The sequence below is a fragment of the Telmatherina bonti genome (genome assembly GCF_933228915.1).
Source record: "Telmatherina bonti genome assembly, chromosome: 9".
NCBI lineage: Eukaryota > Metazoa > Chordata > Actinopteri > Atheriniformes > Telmatherinidae > Telmatherina > Telmatherina bonti.
Genome location: NC_136627.1, coordinates 4320114 through 4347965, shown reverse-complemented (window position 1 = coordinate 4347965; position 27852 = coordinate 4320114). Strand labels below are relative to the sequence as shown.

Sequence of the window (27852 nt, the reverse complement as noted above, 5' to 3'; positions counted from 1 at the left end):
GGTGCAGGGGACCAGGAAAGCCTGGCTTGTAAGGTAAGAAGACCTGCAGCGAGACTTTGAAACCAAGTTCAATTCAATTAAACTTTATTTGTACGGCGCCACTTCACAACAGTGTTGTTACAGGGCACTTTACAGACACATCATTTCAAGCCAGTTCATACATATCCTATAATAGAAACCAACTGATTGCATCGAGTCATGACTTGGATCCAATCCCCCATCCTGAGCTGCACGAGGCAACAGTGGGAAGGAAAAAACTCCCCTTTAACAGGAAGAAAACCTCCGGCAGAACCCGGCTCAGGGAGGGCAGCCATCTGCCTCGACTGGTTGGGGTGGAGAGGACAGGAAAGACAGATCAACATGTACAACTGCACTTATTCAGGAAGACCTGCGGAAAAAAGGAGAAATAAGTTACAGACGGCAATATTGGCATATATTTATACATTAATATATTAGAGAAATAGAGCGAGGTACTTCTCAGTGCATCAGGTAACATCCCCATTGCTACATAAGTAATGGATGGCTAGACTACCCATAACTATAAGAGCAATGAGCAGAACCTGGACAGTTGGGTCCTGTACATGCAGACTCCAACTCAGGAGATGCTCATATCCTAACTATAAGAATCATGGAAAAGGAAGGTTTTCAGCTCCATCTTAAAGGTGTGGAGGGAGTCTGCCTCCTGAACCCACAGTGGGAGCTGGTTCCATAAGAGAGGAGCCTGATAGCTAAAGGCCCTTCCTCCCATAGGACTCTTTGAGACTCTGGGAACCACCAGTAAACCTGCAGTCTGAGAGCCAAGTGCTGAAGTTGTGACCCGTTTGGATGTTTGTCTGTTTTCCAGGTGTCTGAACCCTGCTCCCGCTGTCCCTGCGCTTCATCCAAAAGCAGCGAGAAGGACAAAGACGGCAGAAAAAAGGTTCCCAAGATTTTCTTTGGCACGCGCACGCATAAACAGATAACTCAGATCGCGCACGAGCTGAAGCGCACGGTGTACTCCAGCGTGCACATGACCATCCTGTCCAGCCGAGACCACACCTGCGTGAACCCTGACGTGGCGCCTCACTTCAACCGCAACGAAAGATGCAAAGACCTGCTGGAGGCCAAAGATGTAAGCAGAGACACTCGCCGACATGCACCAAACATCTCAGTCTTCATCCTCAACACTAAAGAGCAGCCAAAATAACCTCAACGACAACAAAGTAGCAAAGCTTTCATACAATTTTATCCAAACTAGGAGTTTCCAGCCTCTTTTAACGCCTCAGAGAACCAATTATTCACAATTGGTCCACAGGAGCCCTTCTGACACTCTAGACTGTCAAGAGACATGAGACACTTGTAAGCTGCTATACTGTCCTAAAGTCGAGGCGCCTACTGTAATGAGGACTATTATGCTGTCATTGGAGGTGTTTGCCTCCCATGACAATCGTCTCACTTTGTCCTTTAGCAGAGACACTGACACTGCGAGTCCACATAACCTCAGGGTCTAGAGAAGCCAGTTTCAGGTTCCCGTGCTGTACAGACAGAGATTCATGCAGAAACACTGTGTTCAGATGGACACCCGCCCTGGGATTCATCGCGGCTGGAAGCTGCTCTGACGGTGGCAGAAAGCTGTTAATCCACAACTCCTTTTTTATTCAGCAAGCAGGGCTCAGTGTCAGCCAAGTGTCCAGGTTCAGCACATCGTTTAGGGAAGGAGACAGCTCCATCATGGACGTATTATTGTCTGTAACCCAGCCATGTACAGTATTTGTGTGACGGTGTCACCTCGAGCTGTTGGATTCATAAAGAACAGGGTGGGACATCTCTGCTGACAGTCATTGAGGTGTGGTACATGAGACACCCGTTCCTGACACGTCGCCTGAATTCACAGTTCGAGACACGTCTGGACATGGAAGCTGCAACAAAAGCTGAAACACCTGATCGCAGGTGGCTTCAGAAGGACTGGATGTCACTGCTGGTCGGCCGAAATTAGAGGGAAGAAACGTAAAAAGTTCAGATGGGAGAAATTCTGGTCATGAAGGACACTTATTGTCACCACGGAAACATCACATTTCTACACATTCTGGTGTGATTTATACACGTTTAGTTTGTTCTGGGTTTTTGGAAAGTTGGCATGAAAGGAGCAACAGTCCAGATGTATGGATCATCCATACATACAAGTAGCACATAAGTCTGCTTAATCATTCAGTCTGTTTTTATTCTGCTGCTGCTTCTTGTTATTCAGCCAGTTTTATCCTGAAACATTTGTTTTTATGACAAACTCACTGTTTTAAGACGTTATTTCGGGATCTGGTCGTTGTTTGATGGACATTGTTGAGTTTCAAGGAATTCTATGAACCGTTCAGTCAAGAAAAAAGGGATTTCGTCAGTCTGTAAAGAAGATAGCAGCCAAACACCGAGCTAGCCACAAAGCCTTGAAGCGGCGACTTCTGCCACAAGAAAGAGTCCAGGAACAGGAACTGTGACCCCGGCCAAGCCCGCATGTCAGCACTGAGACACTCTAAGTCTGTGGAACTTCTTCAAGGTGCTGGGAAGAACTTCTACCTGCCGAGAAGCTGAAAAAACCACCAAGTCCGGCTGGATTTATTAACCCATTGACGTGCCGTGTGTGGGACATGATGTCAAGTACCGTCACATCCTGTATAGCTTTATTTCAGACCAGTCAGAAACACAGAATGATCTGTAATGTCTCTTTGAAGCCATACTGACGTCCAGTAGCAGACAGTACTGCAACAAAATGCTCCTGTTGCATCGACAAGGGTCCAGAAAAACACCTTGCGTTAGGTGTAGGATTTTACGGGATTAAACAGGGTCTCCGTCGTAAAAGTAAACACAAAAGCATGAATGAACTCTGTTTACTGCAAAATCTTTTATTTTCCTTCTTTAAAAAAAACCCAGAAAAACAAAAAGCGTCCTTCTGAAGCATCATCCGACGAGACCACGGTGAGTAGTAAACCAACAAAATGACAGTAAATTTTCATTTTGTAGGAACTTAAATGACACTGGTCATCATCATCGTCTTCCTCTGGGGCTCGTTGGTGGCCTGGAACGTCACCATGCGGCAGCTTTTTGCAGTTTTCAAGTCGTGACCATGACCTCCGGCGTTGACTGATGTGAGCGTAGCTGCCAAAACTCAGTCACATGACCACCTCATGTGGTGCACAGGAATCCATAAGGAAAGCTTCCTGTATCTGGACCACTTCTGGCCCACAGAATGCGTGCTGTGATCTACTGTCAGGCCAACATCTGGACCACATGTGGGTCTGAGGAGACCAGGCTGGGAGCTAACATCTGGTCCACCTCTGGCCCACACGGCGCTCAGCTATCAGCACCTAACGTAGCCCGGATTTGGCCCAGACTTGTCTGCTATCTGGGTCGTGTGTGTCTGATGTCCATTTCTTCTAAATAGTTGAAAAGCTTTTGGTTGGAACTGCGTCCTGGAGACCGTTTGTCCGTCCAGGTTTCTCTTTAAACCTCTGATGTAGAACTATTAACAAACAATGCCACATTTTCTCACATGCAATATTTTATCTCTACACACACCCACTGAGACACTTTTCTTTGTCATTATCTGACTTTTTATTTAGTTTATTTTATCTGTTTCATAGAAATATTTATAAAATAATATATTGCCATATTGAAATAATAGAAATATTCTATAAAAATGGACTAGTATAATTTTTTGCCCTGTTTATCACTGAGGTAAAGTTGATGATTACATGTACGTGTCTATATGTTATACTATATCAGTTCATTCTGCAGTGTGTTGGGTGACTCTGATGTCCACCGAGGTATTAAAATAGCAAATATACCATCATTATTTATGAATATACCAGAAAACAGCCTTTAAATAGTGGACACGATGCATCAGAGATGATTTTTAGGGATGGGTATTCCATTAAATTGTTTTAATCAATCATCTGGACAATTGACAATCAATTTGCAATTAATCCCGAATATTTTTATATAAAAATGTAATATTTATAGACCATATTAGGCCAATGTTTCTTCATTACAAGATGAACAACAGCTGTGGCTGTTAAATGGGATTTAGTCAATGGTTCCACTGGAAAAACGCCCTCGCATAAAACTTTAACATCATTCTGAAGACGCATAGATTAAAACACAGGATCATTGATGAAATTCTCATTGATTATGCCCATCTTCACATAGAGTGAAGCAACAGTTATCATATATCGGTTCTCTAATGCGCCCATATTTCTGTTCCTTGCGTGTTAAAGGGAAGGTCGTGCCGGTATTACCACGGTGTCCAGAGGATGAGGGACCAGCACACGCTGCAACGGGTCCATGGACTCCACGAAGCCTGGGACATCGAGGACCTGGTCACCCTGGGCAAGCGGCTCCGCTCGTGTTCTTACTACGCCGCTCGGGAACTCATGCAGGGAGCCTGGATCATCTTCTGTCCTTATAACTACCTGCTGGACCCCATGATCAGAGAGAGTGTGAGTTTATATGAAGGAGCTGCAGACTGCTGGACAACGGAAGAATCAAAGCTTTTTCTCTCTCGCCATCAGATGGAGATCGACCTGGCCGGCCAGGTCTTGGTGCTGGATGAGGCTCACAACATCGAGGACTGTGCGAGGGAGAGTGCTAGCTACACGCTGGAACACAGCAGTCTGCAGATGTGCAGAGACGAGCTGGACAGCATGGTGACCAACAACATCCGACGCTCCAAACACGAGATTCTCAGGAACTTCTGCTACACTCTGAGCAAGTCAGTCCTTGTTCCGCCGCTCGCAGCGACACGCTCGGCTTGTTCTCACCGTTTCCTTGTCCTCCATGTAGCTGGATCCAAGAGAGCCAAAGCCTGTTGTCAGAGCGTGGATATGAGAGTGCCAGTAAGGTGTGGAGTGGAAAGGAGATCCTGGGCATCTTTCATGATCTGGGCATCACAGCCGACTCGTTCAACCTTCTGAAGGTGATTTTAACCAGCTTTTCTTCTCCTCTGCTCCAATGTGGAGAGTTCTGCATGTGAGGCTGTTCTTTGGACTAATATTTGTTATTAATCAGCACTCCTGTTCTCCTGTGTGTGTGTGTGTGTGTGTGTGTGTGTGTGCGGCAGCAAAACCTGGCTGCAGTGCTGGAGAAGGAAGAGCGTGTTGGGTTGCTCAACGGGAAAGACGACACGATGGAGGTCCCGACCATCAGTGCACCTACGTCCGCTGTCCTGAAAAACCTCTTCATGGTGCTGGACTTCCTGTTCAGAGACGGCTGCCGGTCAGTTTTCTAAGACCTAATCCAGTTCCTGAGACCAGCGGTCGCTCAGGGGAGCTGTGTGTGTGTCTGCAGGTTTGCTGAAGACTACCGCGTAGCTCTGCAGAGGACCTACGCATGGACCAATAAGGTTCCAGCTGACGTCCCTGATGCCCAGGGGTTTTTTGTCCGTCAGCGCCCGCGACACCGCCAGAGCACGAGAATCAAGACCGAGGTCCTCACCCTGAGCTTCTGGTGCCTGAACCCTGCTGTGGTGAGATTGTAGTGGGAGATGCCCAGCGGAGACCTGCAGGTTGATGATGACTGGCCTTACTGGTGATTCTGTGTGAACAGGCTTTCTCTGACCTGAGTGGCTCGGTTCACTGCATCGTTCTGACATCGGGAACCTTGTCCCCCATGGGCTCGTTCTCCTCTGAGCTGGGGGTGAAATTCTCCATCCAGCTGGAGGCCAACCATGTGATCAACAAGTCTCAGGTAAACGAGGGTTTCTCTGGCTGCAGATGGACGTTTAGTGGAAGAGTTTACAGGAAAACTCTACTGAACTCCAGCTGTAGGAGAAAAGTGTGAATGCAGATGTTGCTGCAAGCTTTGGGGTTAAATCTGCTCATCACTTAGAATTTGAAAGAATTATTATTTAGCCTCATTGATCACAGAAACTTTGAGAAATCTTAGCATCAGTTTTTTTTTTAGCCTAAATTTCCTCGTTGACAGCAGTCAACAGGGATGATTCATATTTATTTGCTCTGTTTATCATTACTAGTTGTAAGAAACCGTCCCAGCAGGGCTGCATCGTGTCTCTGGTACTGGGGAAACATGGTTTGCAGCTGGAGGACGTTTTATTTTTACTGCAGCGCCTCTGAACATAGCTCCGCCTCCTTCGGAAGTCTGCTGCCGCTGTCTTGTAGGTTTTAGAGGATTCCCTGCTGCAACAGACTTAAATCCAATCAGCGGGTAATTGGTCGACTCGTGCACATGTCTGAGTCAAGTGTGTTGCAGCAGAGAAACCTGCAGCCTCTGAGGACCAGGATTGAAGATCCCTGGTCTGGTATCAGCAACGAGCCATCTCCTTGTGGGCTGCAGTCCTGCAGGTTTTAGATGTTTCCCTGATGCAACGCACCTGATTCAGATTAACTTGTTGCTCTGATTGAGTTGCTGCAGCAGCAAACAACCTGCTGACTTTGGACTTGGACTTTGATCGGATCCAGAACGTTGGGGAACTAAACATCGATCAACGTGAAATCAGGACGACTTTATGTGGCTGAAACATGTCGAGGTGACCGAAGTTCCTCTGTGTCTCATGATAAATGTCACGTTTTAGGTAAAGTCTGGGACCAGCAAGGCTTCATTTGGCCGTTTTCGTGTTAAAACTCTCAACTAACTGAGGGTTCTGCTCAACGGTCCAGTCTCTGTGAAGAACCTGACCGGTGTTTGCAGATGAAAGACGGGACGTAGAGTAGTGACGGGAGCAGTGAGGATGAATGATGAGGATTCAGGTCCTCTCAAATCCACATTAGAAATGTCTCAACATAACGATGTGAGTGCAGGTTTCCGTCTTGCCTCAGCATGCTGTGAACCAAGCCCAGCTCGTTCTGGCCCAGTTTTCCCAGCAAAGGAACAACACGGCGCTGGGAACGGACCAGTCAGCGTCTCTGAGCTACATGTTGGGGACGTTTAAGTGAGCTGAAAAATAGAAACTTCAGGTTTTCTGCTTGGATTCAGAGGGAAGAGGTGGAGCCTGATGCTTATAAGCCAGACTGGGAGGAGTTGGGTTTGGTTTTGCTGGTGAAACGATGCTGATGCGGGAAATGGATTGTACTTATCTAGCGCTGTTCCAGTCATGCCGGCACTTTACATGTCGTAGTTCCACTCATAGGCACACCTGGAGATGGGCTGACGTAGTCAGGTGAAGCCTGGAACTGAGAGACGGCTGCTCATCCTCCTGAGCTGCAGCTAGCTACCGAGCTGCTAACCTCGCTAGTTAAAAACTGTGGACACAGTTGAATAAAACTTATTTATCGACTGCTGCATTCACTCATGAATTTTCCTGAAACAACTGATGATATGAAATATGTGAAAGTGGAAGTTTTGCACATCTTGCAACGTGAACGCTGAAGTTTTGTGGAAGGAAATGCGTTTCAAAGTCAAGTTTGTGTGAAAGTTTTACACTTTCGTCCATTTAAATCCGTATAAAGAACTGTGACAATAAATTAGCTGTAAAAACAAGTTTTAATATATTTTAATGTGCTGAATTATGCTGAAGATCTTGATGCAAATGTTGGAGGAGGTTTCACACTGATAATACGACTCGTCACGCTCCGTTTCTGACCAGCAGGTGTCACAGTCTCGCAGAAGGTCTGGGTAAGAAGGATAAAATGTTGTCATATTATCTGATCTCCGCAGGTTTGGGTGGGCACGGTTGGTGCGGGACCCCAGGGTAGAAGACTCTGTGCCACCTTCCAGCACGCTGAAACGTTTGCCTTTCAGGATGAGGTGGGCGCCTTGCTGCTCCACGTCTGCCAGGTGATGGCTAAGGGTGTGCTCTGCTTTCTGCCGTCCTACAAGGTAGGCTCACCAAGACCTGGACTCACAAACAAGGTCATACGAAGGCCATTTGTAGCAGGTTAGTCAGTGATCCTACATATTTGTATGGTCGTTTACAATCAGAAATGCCTCCATGAAGCAGATATGGTGACGACACATCTCTTTAGAAGTGACACCACTTCCTTCTCCTCAGAGTGAGAGAGGCAGAAAGAATTCATTTCTCCTGAGTTTGGACCTAAAATATGTCAAAACAGTTCATATATTTCAGATCTATATCTGAAACAATGTGTGAATAAATAAATATAGCTAAAGAGAGAAAAGGAAACACGTTTATCTTCATGCTTATGAAGTTTCTGATAGTTTTCCAGCCCTAAATTTAGAGTTGTCCGTCACCGGGTGTCCGGCTGGTGTGAGCTTCATACGGCGTCACTGTAGACGGAAACTTTTCACTTGTGTTTATAGAGCTGAGATCTCACCGAGCATCAGTAAGTCACTCCAGGAAACCTATCACCAGTCTCTGAGTTTCATAAATCCATCTTGAACCAATTATCCTTCAAAGCATCACTCATAATAAATACCTTCAAAACTGAGGTCTTTATTTGGACTTTAATTAATGCCTCTTTTTTTTTTTTTTTTTTTTTGCATATTTACAATTTATCACCATGTGACCATAGTAGGGGTGGGAAAATAGAATCAAAACATTTTTCTTCACAATTTTAAAATAGATTTTTTTGTTAAAAAAATCTCTTTTTTTTCAGATAAATAAAATCAATGCACCATAAAATTTTTGTCATTTTTATTGTTTTAATTGATCTTTTTACTTGTCTTCTTGGGCATTATATCAGCAGAATGATGGTCTGGCTACTGTGTTGTTTTTTCCTCATTGAAATGAAGAAAAATGACGAGCAAAAAAAAATGGTTATATATATTTGGTTTGTTTTTAATCTACAAAAATCAGTAATTCCGAAGAATTGTGAGAATCGCAATTTAAATCGAATCGGCACCCAAAAAATCGGAATGGAATCAAATCGGGACAAAAAAGAACAAGTTCTGTATGAAACATTGAAATTTGGCATAATCTTGGTGTGAGAAGCTGATTTTGGGGATGTAGAGGCCTTGTCTCAGAGGTGAACCAAAGCTACTAAAAACTACATGTTTATGTAGATTCCTGCAGTTTTCCAGCCTTACATGTGGAGGATCTGTCAGGATGATCTGTTTGATATATCACACATTTATTGCAAACATCAGTGGATGTTATCTTGGGGAGCTGTGGTCAAAGGTTTGGGAGTCTAATCTGCAACACAGATACTAAAGTACAGCAGAAAGCTACCAGGATCTGTTCATTAGGATTCATTAGGATTAGGTGTCACCAGTAAGATTTAAAACCAGTTTACTAATGGAGTAAATATAACATTTAGGAACTAAAGAAAACATGTAGATGTGGGATCGCTAGATTCTGTACATACGAAGGTTCAAACACATTTTTAAATAGAAAAATGTTGCCATGCACTAAATATGCACATATCTGGAGGGTAAATGCTGTTGATAATTATATTTCCTGACTTTTCTAACTGGTTTCGTCTTTTACTTGACGGGATAAACTGTGCTGTCATTTCTTAATGTTGGAGTGTATTTCCTCGGTGTAAACATCTTGCACTCCAGTTGAAATGTGTTACGCAATCTCCGTCAGAGGCAGTGCATTTTAATTAAAACTTAATGTGCAATTTAAGTGTCAGATTCAGCCAAAAGGCAGGTCCTGAGTGAGCAGGAGGAGAAGTTACAGCAGGAGGAAGCACATTACGCTGAAAACATCTTTGTAAAACCATCAGAGAACAACTGCTTTACACAGCTTCAACGCTACTGCTGCGTTTTACCACTGGGGGGAACTAGAGACCACAAATTCAAGTCATTTCAAAGTCTTTTGTTATCTGAAGGCGTTTATCCAAGATATGAAGCAGTGCCATGCAGAAAAGGCTTTTAAACGGCAAACTTCGCTGCAGTATCACATCCTACCAAAGATCCTCGCTAATCAATAGAGGCACTTGTCAGGAACTTGTTAACTGGCGTCATCCTCACAGAACTGTATCCTCTTTCAGTTAATGAGGGCACTTCTGAGAGCACACTCATAGACACTTTGTCCTCCTTTGTTTGTTATGCATCTTTGCTCATGAATAATAAATATCCACTATAGCTCAGTTGTCACATTAGCTTACTGAGTGCTAAGCGGATTTCATGTGTGTGTTTGTCCACTCTGCACATGTTGTATGTGGTCAGTTCACATACTTCATGTAAGATACATGATTACTATGATTACCTTGTTATTTAAATGTTTTTATTAAATGAAGGTGAATGAATGACTTTGCTTCTAGTCCCTGAAATGAAACTGTTTGCTGTGGGTTTTCCTCTTCCTGATCAGCTCTCCATCCTGCTTCAGACAGAAACATCACATCCTCATGCCATGAGGCAAACAGACGTTTCCAGCTGGGTTTTGCCCTTGGCCATTTTTGTTTTTGCCTTGGGCATATTTTCCTTTTTTTCATGTTGGACTGGTGTTTCAGCACGTCCCATCCGCTCATCATTAGCTTGATTCTCCTGCAGCCTGTGTTTCCAACTATCCGGTTGCATCCTCGAACAGACGATACCCTCATGTAAACCGTGAGGGAAAGTCAAGACTCTGGACCTTGTCGTTTTCTCCTTTTACAGTCCTCTTTCTTCAGCCCATGGTCCTCGCTAGGCAGCAACCAGGAGCCCTGGGATGATTTTCTTTTATTATTATTATTGATAGCCATGTAGGAGTCTTCTCCCTCTCTATGCTGATTCATAAATATTTAATCTGCAGTCAGCTCTTAAAGATAAGGAGATGAGGGGATGTGAAGGCTGGGTATTAATTGGAGCCCATGGAGGCCTGGTTGGTGCCACTGAGTCCCGTCTGCCCTGTGATGTGCACATTTGTGTGAGATTGTGTGTAGTCAACAGAGGACAAGTCATCTCCTTATTGTGCAGATAGTACATTGATGTGATGAATATCTGCTCCTTTATGCACAGTTTATGTGATAGAAAGGACAGGGAGGTGAAGCGGTCCGATGCACTGGTATCTAAGTTCAGTTGGGATGTAGGAATACCACAGTTAATCACAGGGTTGAATGCTGTCATTTAATAATCATAAAGATCCAAAGATATCAACTTTAAATGGCAGACATCAGGAGAAAACAGACAAACAAGAAAATAAAATACATTTCAGTTGTGGGTTTTTGCTTTTGGTAATCTCTGGACTGGGACAACAACATCCATTTTAATGCATCGCTGTTTTTCATACAACCTTAAATATAAACATTAAATAATCATTCATTCGTTATCCAAACCGCTTAATATGATGAAGGGTTGGCGGGGAAGCTGGAGTCTATCCCAGCAGTCTCTGGGCGAAAGGCAGGGTTCACCCTGGACAGCTCGCCACTCCATCAGGGCATATTAAATAATCATTATTTCTAATTTTTCTTTTTTTGTTTTTACAAAACTGCAAAAAAAAAACAAAACAGGAATAAACCTCTGAAAAACCTGAAGTGATGAACATTAAATGCTTTAAATCTGATGGACAAATCCAACTAAAAGGCAAGCAGTCCAAAAGGAAGTCTTACCATGAAGGAGGGAGTTTGTTTGTGTTCAGATAAATGCAGCATCTAAAATCACAGTGGCACTAGTTTGTCCTCAGGATCAAATGTGTACGTTTTTGTGTAACTTTGCCATTTTTGAGGTTTTTTTTCAGGGAACCAGCAATTTTAAAAAAAAGAAAAAGAAAACAAATATCTTCAGCTGTATTCAATCAACACATGAACTGATACGAACATAAAACTAATGAACTGAATAAAACTACTGCTTGCAGAATAACTCTTGTCCTCCTGACAATGCAACAGCAATAAATCAAACTTAAAGACATAATTAGGACATAATTAGTTTTTTTGTGATTTTTGACTAATCAAATGAAATAATCACTAATATTTCACCGACATCAGCTTTACCAAGAACATCTGTAATAAATCCACAGATCCATGTGACAGACAGTACTGTGTTAATATTTCTGCACAGCAGACAAATTAAAGCCAGTATTCCCTGACATGTTGTCACGCACACAGTTTCCCAAAGAGGTTGTGTGTGTTTTGCTTCAGTCTCAACAGTGCCCCAGTTAATGCCCATTAAAACCACAGCAGGCTGTGCTGTCTGGCCTCAGCTGCCAAAGAGAAGGACCAGTTCTCCCACTGCAGAGGGGTCTGATGGTTTATTAAAAAAAGAAAAGCAGGGTTTCATAGAGGTGGAGAGATGATGGGGAATACAAGATGCTTTTAAAGGACACTGAGATAAGGCCATTAGGTGATGTCGCCATGCTGTCTGTGTGAAGACGCTCCGGCGCTGGCGCCTGGCTCTTCTGAGCGCGTGTCAAATCAAAGTCACGCTCGGTCTTCAGCAGCTCCGGGCTGTCTGACGCAGCCGTGCCAAACGGACGCTGGTTCTGTCTGTGTTTGGGTTCGTGGCTCGGTTTGTCCAGTCTAGCATATCACTGCTGATGTTTTATTTGAGTTTTAACAGTGGAAACTTCAGGGTTACTGCTGTTTCACGGCGCTCACATTTTCAGACTTTAAAAGCACATGTTAAAAGGTGTCTGAGTCATCAGTTTGTTTCCTCTGTCAACCACTGAAGAAGTGTTTTGTTTCACTGTGTTTGAAGCATAGACAGATGCAGGGCTGCTGCAGGTAATCTTTTGGTTATTATTCACCTGGAATAGCAATATTAGTGATTCCAGTTTCCTGAAGCATCAGAAAGATCTGACTGGACACTGTTGAAGTGAGCATCATATGCTTTGTTTAGTTTTAAACAGAACTGTGTCGAAGGTAATTAGTAAAAAGCATCCGTATGATGCGTAAAAGTGTAGAAACTGGTATGAAATTATTTTGTTTTTCTGTCATAAAATCTAACAAAAAGGCCAAAACAACAAGTAAATGGTTTGTTTTAATCTAAAGCCTGATATTACCTGAGTCACAGAGCTTTGTTGTTATTAAAAACACACACACACACATCTACCAAACAGTTGCATGACTTATTTTATAACCACAAATAGACTCCCGCTGACATGAGTTCAGTCTGGATCACAAGTCAAGTATTTGCTTCCGTCTGAGTAATGGTGAAAAACTATTATCTTGCTGTTGTAGGAACTTTTTGCATGTGTGATCAGCACCATGAAGTCCTTTTAAAACTTGATTCTTGTTTTGTGTTGGTTGGCAGCATTGACTGTTTGGGAAAGTGTTTAATGTCAGCAGGCCGTAAAACCTGACATCCTCCATGAGATGCGAGAACCTTTTTATTGTTCTTGAGCCTTTAAAAAAATGTAATTGTTTTGTCTTGTTGGGTATATCTTGCAACTTGTTTTCGACATATGAACCTTCTTTTTTTTTTTCTTCTTATTTTATTTTCCTATTTGTTTTGGATAATAGTTTGTATTACAGAGTTTATGCTGCTGGACCTGACCGGAAAGGATAGAAAAGGGGAGGAAAGAGAACAGAAATGAGAACAGAGAAAAAAAAAGAAAGAGATCAATGCATTCACGTATATGCACATACATACCCACCTACATATATATGTATACACACACACACACACACACACACACACACACATATATATATGTGTATATATATATATATATATATATATATATATATATATATATATATATATATACATACATACATACATGCACACACACACACACACACACACACACACACATTTTTATATATATATATATATATATATATAATATAACCGTATACCTGCACCACTGCCACTCCCCCCACACACGCATCATCACACTCCCCCACCCACACACATCCACACACCTATGTACCGCCACCAGTCCTCAACACACACCCCCTACACACACACACATCTCATCCACATTATCAAACACCCCCACTCCCACTCCAAGTCCCAGGGTCGCAACCAGACACCAGAGCATGTACCTGCACGCCGCCGCTGCGGCAGGTCCAGGTCAGCCCAGCCCCCTCCGGCACAAGCCGACCCCCCACCCCCAAGAGACAGGGGACAACCCCGGGCACCGAAGCCCGGGACCCCGCCCAGCCCACCCCGCGGTGGCCCGTTACGTAGTCAAAGCCCGCCAACCCAGCACCCGCCAGCGACCTCGCCCCGCCGCCGCATGGCAACTCCAGCCGCTGGCCCATCCAGGTCCACAGTAGGGCTAGAAACCTAGTTTGTAGGGATGCTACATTTGAAGCAATTTGACAGATCTTTACATACCTGAAACCAGAATTCCTGGACAGGTGGGCAAGACCACAAAGCATGGTAGTAGCTGTCAGTCGTGTTGCCAGCCCAGTGTGGACAGATGTTTGGTTGTGACAGACCCATCCTGAACATCCTGTGTCCTGTATAATGACTTCTATGCAGAATTTTAAATTGTATTAGTTGCATGTTTGAATTCTTAGTCATTGTAAATGTATTTGAACAGATTTGTGACCATTCATTTTGGTCAAAGTTACTGGATAAGTCTGCTTCCCATTTAGAAGTTGGGAGACATATGGAATCGTCTAGCTTTGATAGTAATCTGTATATTTTGGATAACAGTTTCGGGGCATTGAGATTTAAGAATTCTGCAGCCCTGATAGGTAGCTGCAAGTTTAATTGATCAGGGGTGTATTTCTTACCTATAATAGATTTAAGTTGGTGGTATTCTAAAAATTTTGTGCTGCTGATTTCATATCGTGAAGTAATTATATCAAAAGTTTCTATTTTCTATTAAATGTTCTAACTGTTTTATTCCTTTATTCTTTCACTGAGGGAAGTTTATCATTTTCCGGTTTTGCTGGATGTCGGGATTGTTCCAAATAGGTGTAAGTTTGCATGGAATAAGCAAGGACTTGGTTAGTTTAAGAAATTCCCACCAGGCCATTAGTGAGGAGCTGATATTAATGCTTTTAAAGCATTTTTGGCGTTTGACAGCTGTGCTGATAAATGGCAGGTCTGAAATTGCCATATCCTCACACATAGCTTCTTCTATATTAAGCCATGGTTCATCTAGATAGCTAGGTTTAAGCCATTTAGAGATGTATTGTAGTCTGTTGCTTATAAAGTAATTTTGGAAATTAGGCAAGTCTAAGCCACCGCTATCTTTAGTCTTCTGGAGTGTTTTTAGACTAATCCGTGGTGGTTTGTCTTTCCAGAGAAATCTAGTAACATTAGAGTCCAGCGATTTAAACCAGGTCGATGGAGGTTTAATGGGGATCATTGAAAACAGATAATTGATTTTAGGTAGAATCATCATTTTTATAGTGGCAACTCTTCCCATTAGTGATATGGGTAAAGATTTCCACCGTGTGAGATCGTCCTCAATTGTTTTTAGTAGAGGGACATAATTTAGCTTTGTAAGATCTGACAGTCTGGGTGAGATGTTTATTCCCAAGTATCTAATATTTCCTGACTGTAAAGCAGTGTCAGGAGTATTATGGAAGGAACAGTTGATGGGTAGAACGGTGGTTTTAGACCAATTAATGGAATATTCAGAAATTAATGAGAATTTATTGATGAGTGTGATTGTCTGACAGATGGATGATTGTGAATTTTGAAGGAAAAGTAATACATCATCAGCATAAAGACTGGTCTTATGCTCTATATTTCTACAGTTAATGCCTTTAATGTCTTTGTTTTGTCTAATGCTAGCTGCTAAGGGTTCAATAAAGATTGCAAAAAGTGAGGGGGAGAGTGGACAGCCTTGTCTGGTGCCTCTCTGCAAACTGAAGCTGTGAGAAGTTTGATCATTTGTCCTGACGCATGCATTTGGATTGCTATACAGTATCTTTATCCAGTCGATAAACGATGAGCCAAACCCCAATTTTCTTAATGTTGCAAATAAGAATTTCCAGTTCACCCTGTCAAATGCTTTTTCAGCATCTAGAGATATTATTGTAGTTTCCAGGTTATGTATGGTGGCATAATCAATTAGATTTATTAGTCTGCGCGTATTAGTGGTGGAATGTCGTCCCTTGATAAATCCTGTTTGATCAGGATGTATGATAAGTGGAGTTATTTTTTCTAGTCTTGTAGCAAGCACTTTACTGATTATTTTAAGATCTGCGTTCATTAGTGATATTGGACGATAACTAGATGGGAGTTTGGGGTCTTTTCCTGGTTTTAGTATTACTGTAATACGAGCCAAATTCATGTTTTGAGATATTTGGCCTTTTTCCTTAATTTCTGAAACCATTTTATAAAAAGTGGGTGCTAGTATAGACCAAAATTCTTTATAATATTCAACTGGAAAACCGTCTGGTCCTGGAGCTTTATTGCTGGGCATGTGTTTTAAAGCTTCATGTAGTTCCCCTACTGAAATGGGTGCGTCCAAAACCATTTCCTGATCCTGTTGTAACTTTGGAAGATTGAGGTAGCTGAGAAATTCCTCAATGCTGTTGTCTGATGGATCTGTTTCTGAGGAATATAATGTTTTATAGAAATCCCTAAATGTGTTATTTATTTCATCAAGGTCATGGAAGATATTTCCTCTTGAATCTTTAACAGAGGAGATGGTTGTTTTCTCCTTGTTTGCTTTTAATTGATTTGCGAGAAATCTTCCAGATTTGTTGCTATGTTCAAAATTCTCTAAGCGAAGTCTTTGTAGCAAAAACGGGGTTTTTTGGTTAATTATTTCATTCAGCTCTAGTTTAGCCTTTCTTATGTGATTCAGCACTTGCTCTTCTGGAGAAGCCTTGTAGGCATCTTCTAGTGATTTTATTTTAAGCTCTAGTTCAGATATTTTTGAACGCTCCTTCTTTTTCTTATGTGATGAAAATGAAATTATTTTCCCTCTCATGACTGCTTTTCCTGCCTCCCAAAGAACACATGCTGATGTTCCTGGTATGTCATTATTTTCTATATACAAAGACCACTCCCGTATGAAGTAACTGATAAAATCAGGATCTTCAAGTAATGATGTATTAAATCTCCATTTGCTATAAGATGGTTTAGTTTTCTTATTAATTAGGGTAAATGATACTGGTGCGTGATCACTGATAGTGATGGAATGGATTTTAGTTTCTGAGATATTGTACATCATAGAGCTGTTAGTGAGGAAGTAGTCTATTCTGGAGTATGAGTGGTGGACAGATGAAAAGTAAGTGTACTCTCTAGCAGTGAGGTGTTGTGAGCGCCAGACATCACAAAGACCAAAATCCTCCATATATTGTTTAACAACTCTTGCTGACTGCCAGACCCTATGTTTCCCTGCTCCGCCCCCCTTGTCCATCCCAGAGTTTAAGGTCATGTTGAGGTCGCCCCCAATGATAAGTGTGTTATCAAGGTGATCATATAGTAAGGAGAAGAAGGAGTGAAAAAAGGAGGGGTCATCAGTGTTTGGGCCATAAATATTTGCGATGCATAACTTCATGTTTTGGATAGATAATGTCATTATTGTGGATCTTCCATCTGGGTTTAGAATTATGTTATTAGCAGTAAAATGAATTTTCCTGTTTATCAGAATGGCTACTCCCCTTTGTCTAGAATTGAAGCAGGCGGAGTACACGTGAGGGAACTGAGGTGTAGAGAGTACATTAGCTGTTGTTTTTAATAAATGAGTCTCCTGTAGCAGGACAATGTCTGCCTGTAGATCATTCAATCTGCTAAACACCTTCAACCTCTTCTCCCTGGAACCAGCTCCCCGTATATTCCACGTAACAAACCTCAGGGTGGTCATGCTCAAGCTACTGAAGTGTTTCTATAAAAGTATGTGTGTGTTTGTGTGTGTGCAAGCCCACATTAATGCATGCATGCTGCGTGTAGATTGTGTGCGTATATAAGTTCATCTGTGTGTACAATGTTCCTATATGTCTGTCCACATGCTTAGAGTGTGTGTGTGAGTTGGGGGTGAGTGTTGATGTGATTAAACGTGCTCTGTGTTGTAGGTGTGTTATGTGCATGACATTTTGTGTCTGTGTCATGTGGATGTACGTGCGTACCCTACATATTATTGTTGGTATGGCATAATAGAATGAAAGAGCAGCTAGAAAGGAAATGAGTGAGAAAAGCAAACAACTACAACTACACATAAAAAGAAAGAAATAGCACAAACAAAAGAGCAAAAACAAAAGCCCTAAAAGGGAGGGGAAAAAAGAAAAACAAAAAACAAAACTAAACTAAAACAACAACAGCAAATTTACAAAGACTGGCAGTAAATGTACAGTTTTGGGTGACCATAATTAATGTGCTAATAGCAGATTAACACATAAATTTAACAATGATTAGCTATATGTGTGATAGATATCACCTGAGGTTAGTAGAGCCAGGGGGTGGTATTTTTGTCACTGTAAAGCTGTCCATTAACGAACAATTTGTCCACAGCGATGACTGCACGGGATCCTTCGTCTCTGAGCTTTTTCCGGATGGGAAACAGGACCCTGCGTCTCTCCAGAATCTCTTTGGGAAACTGATTATTTACACTAAAATCGGTCCGGCGGACTTCCGGACCTCGATTCCTCACCTGCTCTTTCTGCTTGTAGGTCACGAACTTGGCTACAATCGGTCTTGGTCTGCGGCTGTCTGGTCTTTTTCCACCTTAGCGATGAACTCAGTGAAATGAGATGTTCCTCACTGTGTCTTCGGGTAGCTTCAGCTTGGTTTGGATAAATGATCTGATTGTTTGCTCTGGATCCTCTTCTTGTTGCTCCGGTATTCATGCGAAGACCAGGTTGTCCCTCATACTGCGCACCTGGAGATCGATCACCGAAGTCACCGTCTCCCTGAACCGAAATCCTTCTAACGGGACTCTGAGTAGTATCATGATATCTGAGAGCACATATGAGGTGGGCGTGGTTAACAGAGAACATCGAGATGAAAATTGTCGCTCACACATTTCTGCAGATTCAGTCGAACGGGTCATTTTAATAAACAGCTGATAGGGGAAGTGAAAAGGTCTGTAAATATGTTTACAACACATGGCATTTAACCATTTAAAGCCTAACCAGTGAAAAACTGAGGATTTTTAACAATCTGAAATCTTCATTGACCCTTTAACATTTAAAAATTTTTTTTTACTGTTTATTACTGTGCGATAATTATTGAAGTGTAGTCCTTTGCTTCCTGTCATCCATTAGGGGCAAGAGATAAGTTTCAGATAGTCTACAAAAGGATGTGGGGCAAAGTTTTACCATAACGTCATGCAAAATGTTTCAGAAACTTTGCTTCCATTCATCCATCCATCTTCTGCTGCTTATCCGGGGTTGGGTCACGGGGACAGGCGTCCAGGAGGTATCCTGACCAGATGCCCGAGCCACCTCAATTGGCTCCTGTCGATGCGGAGGAGCAGCGGCTCTACTCTGATCTCCTCCCGGATGACCGAGCTCCTCACCCTATCTCTAAGGGAGAGCCCGGCCACCCTGCTGAGGAAACTCATTTCAGCCATCTGTATACGAGATCTCGTTCTTTCGTCATGACCCACAGCTCATGACCATAGGTGAGGATAGGAACGTAGATCGACTGGTAAATTGAGAGCTTTGCCTTCTGGCTCAGCTCCTTCTTCACCACGACAGACCGGCGCAGAGTCCGCATTACTGCAGACGCCGCACCAATCCGTCTGTCGATCTCGCGCTCCATCCTTCCCTCACTCGTGAACAAGACCCCGAGATATTTAAACTCCTCCACTTGAGGCAGGACCTGACTCCTGACCCGGAGAGGGCAATCCACCCTATTCCGGCTGAGGATCATGGTCTCGGATTTGGAGGTGCTGATTCTCTTGCCAGCCACTTCACACTTGACTGCGAATCGCTCAAACGAAAGCTGGAGATCACGGCCAGATGAAGCCAACAGGGTCATGTCATCTGCAAAAAGCAGGGACCCAATCCTGAGGCCACCAAACCGGATCCCCTCAACACCTCGGCTGCACCTAGAAATTCTGTCCATATAGGTTATAAACAGAATCGGTGATAAAGGGCAGCCTTGGCAGAGTCCAACCCTCACCGGAAACGAATCCGACTTATGGCGGCAATGCGGACCAAGCTCTGACATCTGTCGTACAGGGACTGGACAGCTCGTACAAAGGGGTGCGGTACCCCATACTCCTTGAGTACCCCCCACAAGAGTCCCCGGGGGACACGGTCGAACGCCTTCTCCAAGTCCACAAAGTACATGTAGACTGGTTGGGCAAACTCCCATGCCCCCTCCAGGACCCCAAAGAGGGTATAGAGCTGGTCCACTGTTCTGCGACCAGGACGAAAACCACACTGCTCCTCCTCAATCCGAAATTTCGACTATCCGACGGACCCTCCACTCTAGGACCCCTGAATAGACCTCACCGGGGAGGCAGAGGAGTGTGATTCCTTTGTAGTTGGAACACACCCTTCGGTCCCCCTTCTTAAAAAAGGGTAACCACCACCCCAGTCTGCCAATCCAGAAGCACTGTCCACAATGTCCATGCGATTCTGCAGAGGCGTGTCAGCCAGGACAGCCCCACAGCATCCAGAGGATTAAGTAACCCCGGAGGATCTCATCCACCCCCGGGGCCTTGCCACCAAGGAGCTTTTTAACCACCTCAGTGACTTCAGCCCCAGAGATAGGAGAGTCCACCCCTGAGTCCCACAGCTCTGCTTCCTCATCAGGAGACGTGTTGGTAGGATTGAGGAGGTCTTTGAAGTATTCCTTCCATCAACCCACAACTTCCTGAGCTGAGGTCAGCAGCTCCCCATCTCCACTGTACACAGTATTGACGGAGCACTGCTTCCCCCTCCCGAGTCGCAGGACGGTGGAACAGAATTGCCTCGAAGTTGTCCGATTCTCTATGGTCTCGCCGAACTCCTCCCCTTCTGAATTTTTGCCTTGGTGGCAGCCAAAGCTGCCGCTTAGCCTGTCGGTACCCATCAGCTGCCTCCAGAGTCCCACAGGCCAAGAAGGCCCAATGGGACTCCTTCAGCTTGATGGCATCCCTCACTGCTGGTGTCTACCAACGAGTCCTGGGATTACCGCCACGACAGGCACAAACAACCTTTCGACCACAGCTCCGGCTGGCTGCCTCAACATTAGAAGCACGGAATGCAGCCTGTTCGGACTCAATGTCCCCCACCTCACTTGGGACATGGTTGATTCTCTGCTGAAGGTGGGAGTTGAAGCTCGCTCTGACGGGGGACTCAGCCAGACGTTCCCAGCAGACCCTCACAACACGTTTGGGCCTGCCAGATCTGACCGGCTTCCTCCCCCACCATCTGAGCCAACTCACCACCAGGTGGTGATCAGTTGACAGCTCCGACCCCCCCTCTTCACCCGAGTGTCCAAGGCATGTGGCCGCAGGTCCGATGATACAATTACAAAATCGATCATGGAACTGCAGCCCAGGGAATCCTGATGCCAGGTGTACATATGGACACTCTTATGTTGGGACATGGTGTTATGGACAATCCACGACGAGCACGGAAGTCCAATAAGAAAAGCACAATTTAGGTTAAGAGGGAGGGGGGTCATTGCCCACGTTAGCATTGAAGCCCCCAGCAGAACAATGGAGTCCCCAGAAGGAGTACCCTCCAACACTCCCTTAAGAACTCCAGAAAGGGTGGCTGCTCTGAACTGCTGTTCAGTGCATAGGCACAGACAACAGTCAGGACCCGTCCCAACACCCGGAAGTGGAGGGAAACTACCCTTTCAACCAACGGGGTAAACCCCAATGTGCAGGCACCAAGCTGCACATTGCCCACACCACATCCGCACCTCTCACCGTGATCAACTCCAGAGTGGAAAAAGCTCCAGCCCCTCTCGAGGGTACTGGTTCCAGAGCCCAAGCCATGCGTCGAGGTGAGTCCAACTATATCTAGTCGGAACCTCGCGCACAAGCTCAGGCTCCTTCCCCACCAGAGAGGTGACATTCCATGTCCCTAGAGCCAGCTTCTGCAGCCGGGAATTGGACCACCAGGGTCCCTGCTCCTTGCTGCCGCCCAGCTAACATTGCACCCGACCCCTACGGCTCCTCCCACAGATAGTGAGCCCACAGGAGGTGGGGCCCATGTAACCCTTTCAGGCTAAGCCCGACTGGGTCCCACGGGCGAAGGCCCGGCCACCAGACACTCGCTCTCATGCTCCACTCCCAGGCCTGGCTCCAGAGGGGGGCCCGGTGACCCGCGTCTGGGCAAGGGAACATTTCCACCCATGGTCATTGTGATCATAGCGGTCTTAGAGCGGCATTTAGTCTGGTCCCTCCCTAGACACCTGTTTGCCATGGGTGACCCTAGCAGGGGCATAAAGCCCCCTTCAGAACACATAAACCCCTCCACCACGATAAGGTGGCGGCTCACGGAGGGGAGAAACTGTTTGCATCAGATACAATATGCTTGGCTTTATAGACCTAAAGACACGGACACTACAATCCCCCTGCCACGGAAGAAGTTTCTCATTGAATATAAAACTAGAAATGCGGTGAGAGGTTAGACCTCCACCAAGTAACTCATTTCCAGCTGCTGTTCTGGTCCTACATCCATTTTCTTTGGATCCACAGTCAGATTCCAAATCCATTGATAGTTAATCCACAGTGTCTTGTCTACATTGTGGTGTTTGTCGAATTTTTGTTTTCTTACAGTAATGAGAAGTTTCTGTTCTGGATGGTAGTATCCAGAATGTTGCTCTTGTTCTGGATGGTAGTATCCAGAATGTTGCTCCTGTTCTGGATGGTAGTATCTAGAATGTTGTTCCTGTTTTGGATGGTAGTATCCAGAATGTTGCTCCTGTTCTAGATGGTAGTATCCAGAATGTTGCTCCTGTTCTGGATGGTAGTATCCAGAATGTTGCTCCTGTTCTGGATGGTAGTATCTAGAATGTTGCTCCTGTTCTGGATGGTAGTATCTAGAATGTTGCTCCTGTTCTGGATGGTAGTATCCAGAATGTTGCTCCTGTTCTGGATGGTAGTATCCAGAATGTTGCTCCTGTTCTGGATGGTAGTATCTAGAATGTTGCTCCTGTTCTGGATGGTAGTATCCAGAATGTTGCTCCTGTTCTGGATGGTAGTATCCAGAATGTTGCTCCTGTTCTGGATGGTAGTATCCAGAATGTTGCTCCTGTTCTGGATGGTAGTATCCAGAATGTTGCTCCTGTTCTGGATGGCAGTATCTAGAATGTTGCTCCTGTTCTGGATGGTAGTATCCAGAATGTTGCTCCTGTTCTGGATGATAGTATCCAGAATGTTGCTCCTGTTCTGGATGGTAGTATCTAGAATGTTGTTCCTGTTTTGGATGGTAGTATCCAGAATGTTGCTCCTGTTCTGGATGGTAGGATCCAGAATGTTGCTCCTGTTCTGGATGGTAGTATCCAGAATGTTGCTCCTGTTCTGGATGGTAGTATCTAGAATGTTGCTCCTGTTCTGGATGGTAGTATCCAGAATGTTGCTCCTGTTCTGGATGGCAGTATCTAGAATGTTGCTCCTGTTCTGGATGGTAGGATCCAGAATGTTGCTCCTGTTTTGGATGGTAGTATCCAGAATGTTGCTCCTGTTCTGGATGGTAGGATCCAGAATGTTGCTCCTGTTCTGGATGGTAGTATCTAGAATGTTGCTCCTGTTCTGGATGGTAGTATCCAGAATGTTGCTCCTGTTCTGGATGGTAGTATCCAGAATGTTGCTCCTGTTCTGGATGGCAGTATCTAGAATGTTGCTCCTGTTCTGGATGGTAGTATCCAGAATGTTGCTCCTGTTCTGGATGGTAGTATCTAGAATGTTGCTCCTGTTTTGGATGGTAGTATCCAGAATGTTGCTCCTGTTCTGGATGGCAGTATCTAGAATGTTGCTCCTGTTCTGGATGGTAGTATCCAGAATGTTGCTCCTGTTCTGGATGGTAGTATCTAGAATGTTGCTCCTGTTTTGGATGGTAGTATCCAGAATGTTGCTCCTGTTCTGGATGGTAGTATCCAGAATGTTGCTCCTGTTCTGGATGGTAGTATCCAGAATGTTGTTCCTGTTTTGGATGGTAGTATCCAGAATGTTGTTCCTGTTCTGGATGGTAGGATCCAGAATGTTGCTCCTGTTCTGGATGGTGGTATCCAGAATGTTGCTCCTGTTCTGGATGGTAGGATCCAGAATGTTGCTCCTGTTCTGGATGGTGGTATCCAGAATGTTGCTCCTGTTCTGGATGGTAGGATCCAGAATGTTGTTCCTGTTTTGGATGGTAGTATCCAGAATGTTGCTCCTGTTCTGGATGGTAGTATCCAGAATGTTGTTCCTGTTTTGGATGGTAGTATCCAGAATGTTGCTCCTGTTCTGGATGGTAGGATCCAGAATGTTGCTCCTGTTCTGGATGGTAGTATCCAGAATGTTGTTCCTGTTTTGGATGGTAGTATCCAGAATGTTGCTCCTGTTTTGGATGGTAGTATCCAGAATGTTGCTCCTGTTCTGGATGGTAGGATCCAGAATGTTGCTCCTGTTCTGGATGGTAGTATCCAGAATGTTGCTCCTGTTTTGGATGGTAGTATCTAGAATGTTGCTCCTGTTTTGGATGGTAGTATCTAGAATGTTGCTCCTGTTCTGGATGGTAGGATCCAGAATGTTGCTCCTGTTCTGGATGGTGGTATCCAGAATGTTGCTCCTGTTCTGGATGGTGATGGCTGATCTGGATCACTCCCAATGTTTAAAGGAGTCTAAGTTAGACCAAAATACATTCTTATGAAGACTTCATGAAGATCTCTCCAGGAGATTTTGCACAAAGTTGCTAACAAACAGACAACACCGACAAAACCACCAAATTACCACCACCACCTCCACGGAAAGCTGAGATGTGAGATTACTGCACATGTCCCACATTAATCACAGACATTAGAAATCAGCAGTCTCTGCTTTCAAAATCTGTAGCTCTTACCTCAGAGGGTGCAAATAAGATTGTCTGGTTTCCAAGATGCCCCAGAGTCTGCTGGAGCTACTGGAGGATCAGAGTTACATGAAGCATGTAAGGGCTGGGATATTAAACAAAATTGATACTAAACCAGATGGATATGGAACTGAATGATATTTAACTAGATGGTTATCAACTAGAAATCAATGGTGGGTAATAATACATTATGCATACATACATTTGAAAAGTTGTCATCCAGTATCAGACAACCAACTTGTGAGGCCGAAGGGAACGTGTTTCTTCAACATAAAATACATATTATGTTGGAGAAGTGTCCAGTCAGGATGTCATCTCACTCATAGCTTTTGTCAGGCATCTCTCTCTTTTTTTTAAATTTTTATTTATTTATTTAATTTTGTAGGATATCAGGGCTCTAGAGGCCTTTTTCAATAGTTTACAGAGAGAAAGAGCAACGACTGGCAGCTATGAATCCCAGGCCAGGACTCAAACCTGAGCCGACTGAACCGAGGACCTGTAGGCTCCGTGCATGAGGAGGCTGCATCCAGGCTTGTCTGGGTTTGGTATCATCAGACCAATATGAACTGTAGCAGACCAGGTTAATACCAGATGGGAAAAAAAGCTCAATTTGACCATTTAGGATGCAGAAATGTTTTTATTTTACAGATGTTAAAGTACATATAATCTAGAAATGTAGAATATTTAACTTCATGTATTTTTGGGAATATGACCATCTTTTATTGTTGCTGTAAGTTTATAAGAGAGTAAGAGTATAAAGCCTTGTACAATCAGAGTTTTGCTATTTTAGCCGTTTCCAGTTTTTCAGTTTAATACACAATAATAAGGATGGGCTTAAATAAAACCTTTTTCTATTCATTTACTATTATTTATGTATTTATTTGTGCATGATTTATTCACAATTTATTATTGATATATTTAAATATTTAATAATTTTTCATTTGTATTTTTTTTAAATTTCCATTTATATCATGGTAAATTCAGGCGTTGTGTGGTTCTTCTGGAGCAGTTCATGTTCATTTCGAAGAATTTGGGTGAAACAGTTGTTCAGTGTGTCTCAGCGGCTCTTTTCAGGTCCAATAGAAAGTCTGAACCTCTGAATCTGGGACAGGATAAGGTTCTTGGTGTGTTGCCAGGCCTGTGTTTAGTTCTGTCCTTTAGAAAGCGAACCAACCTCAAAGGTTGAGACCAGGTGACGCATTCTACTTCTTTACTTTTGAACTCCTTCATGCATACATGACATGGTCATTGTGAATCTTGGCCGTGCGCTCGGTTCGACGTGACTCTGAACAGCCTGTATGTCTGCGCCGGCTCAGAGTTTATCTGACTACTTCTGTCACATCATCAATAAACACAGGTGACCCGGTGTCACCGGGAGCCACGCCGTCCCATGCCGTCACACAGCTCCATGTATTTTACAGATGATGTATTCCTCTGATCCTGAGCCTGCTCCAGACTTTGTGCTTCCTGCCTTTCTGGTGCACGTTGATCTGAATCTCATGTGTCTGCAGAGTGCTGTTCCAGAAGCGCTCTGGTTTTATAAGATCTTATTTATTTATTTTTCTACAAAGTCTATCTGGCCTTGCCGTTTTTAGGGCACATGAATAGTTTGCACCTTGGGATGAACCCTCTGTTTTTGCTCTCCCGAAGTCCTCTTTTTATGCCCGCTGATGATTTACTTCCCTCCTGGAGAGTGTTTTTCACTTGGCTGGATGTTTTTTTCTCTTTACTACAAAAAGGATCGTGCGGTCATCCAGCGCTGCCGTCCTCCTTGGACATCCAGGAGGTTTTATGTTAGTGCATTCCCCTTTCTTTTCCATTCTGCGTGTTCCAAACTTCTGAGTTGACAAATGTTCCTCCTGTCTTTACAATAGATTTGTCAGTTTTTGCAGCCAGAGTGGTATTCAGAGTTTTGTTCTTTCTGTTTTTGCAGCATGTTGTGGGTTCAGAGTAGCTTCCAACTGTAAATGCCTCAAATGGACGTAGCATCAAACCTTTTATCTGCTTTACTCATAAAGAAATAATGAAGAAAAAACCCAGACTTGACATAACTTTAGATATAAGTGTCTAATCATACTACAGGTTGCTTCATGCTAAAAAGCCGCAAGTTAGGTCTTTAAGTCAGTAATAGTGATATAACGATCCGTTAAACATGTTTTTATCTCCATCTCAGTCAGTCTGCGTCTCATGAAAACTTTTAACACCTAAACGACTATGTCTACTGTTTACTTTGACTTTACATTGGGGAGAAGTACTGACCAGCGGCTGCCTTGGTCTGAGGGCAGCGGTGGGTGTTTTCAAAGCGTGGCGTTGTCATCAGCAGCGTGGTTGGGATGTGTGCAGCAGCTGACAAGGGAAGGGTGGCAGAGCAGAGGTGGCAGGTGGCTTCTTGCCACCACTCGTGGCGTGATGGTTGCTGTGATATTTTGGGGCTGAATAATTTACACAGCAACAACACGTCTCCCCTCGCCACCGTGAAATGTGGCTCTCGGCTGCATGTTTCATTAATGCCGTCGCCTCCAAACCCCTTCCATAATTCAGCAGGCACTAGAGGAGCTGCGATGTGTCGCCGCACAGCTCACCGACACCAGGGACGTGGGGAAGGAGAGACACGAAGGCCGGATGCTAAGGAGGTGAAAGATGGGGAGATAGTGTAAAAATGCAAAAAAGACTCCAGGTCACTGCTTTGTCTTGTTGTTTCATCACCCTGTCCCAATTGGCAGAGTCCTGGCCCACTTTACCTTGTCAGCAGCAGAGCATTGCACCTACCATGCCTAGAAAGGACGATGAATTATTCACCCTTCCTGTGTCCCCTTATGTGCTAAATACTGCTCATTCCCATTCATGTTGCATGGGCATCATAACTATTCTGCTGTAAAATCTCTTGTTTAAGAGAAAAAGTGGCAGAAAAGGAATGAACTCACTTCAAATGACAGCTTCAAGATCTGTGACTGCGCTTTAAGACACACTCCAGATACCGGTAAGTCCGTGATTAAACCGGTGTAAATACTACCACACACTTATGAAATAACATACGGAAACATTGCTCTAGATGTCTACCCGCATATCGCTCTCATATCAATGTGATAGAAAGTGATCAGGTGTTGTGTAGACATCTCTGTAGATTGAAATTTCATAGCCCAGTTTGCAGGCTAAACACCAGGCCTTTGTCAGATGTTGCCCTTAAATTAATCAT

At 44.0% G+C, this 27852-nt stretch overlaps 1 protein-coding gene across 1 annotated transcript in view; it reads left to right on the top strand.

Moving 5' to 3' along the window:
* Nucleotides 1-27852, top strand: part of brip1 (BRCA1 interacting helicase 1) — a gene marked incomplete at both ends in the record, with an annotated part of 79686 nt that overhangs the window by 21292 nt on the left and 30542 nt on the right. The window contains 8 exons of the mRNA XM_079246644.1: nt 845-1111; nt 4245-4466; nt 4539-4738; nt 4810-4942; nt 5087-5241; nt 5314-5491; nt 5572-5712; nt 7639-7800. Coding sequence (XP_079102770.1) covers nt 845-1111; nt 4245-4466; nt 4539-4738; nt 4810-4942; nt 5087-5241; nt 5314-5491; nt 5572-5712; nt 7639-7800 — 1458 coding nt within the window. The remainder of the gene's footprint in view (nt 1-844; nt 1112-4244; nt 4467-4538; nt 4739-4809; nt 4943-5086; nt 5242-5313; nt 5492-5571; nt 5713-7638; nt 7801-27852) is intronic.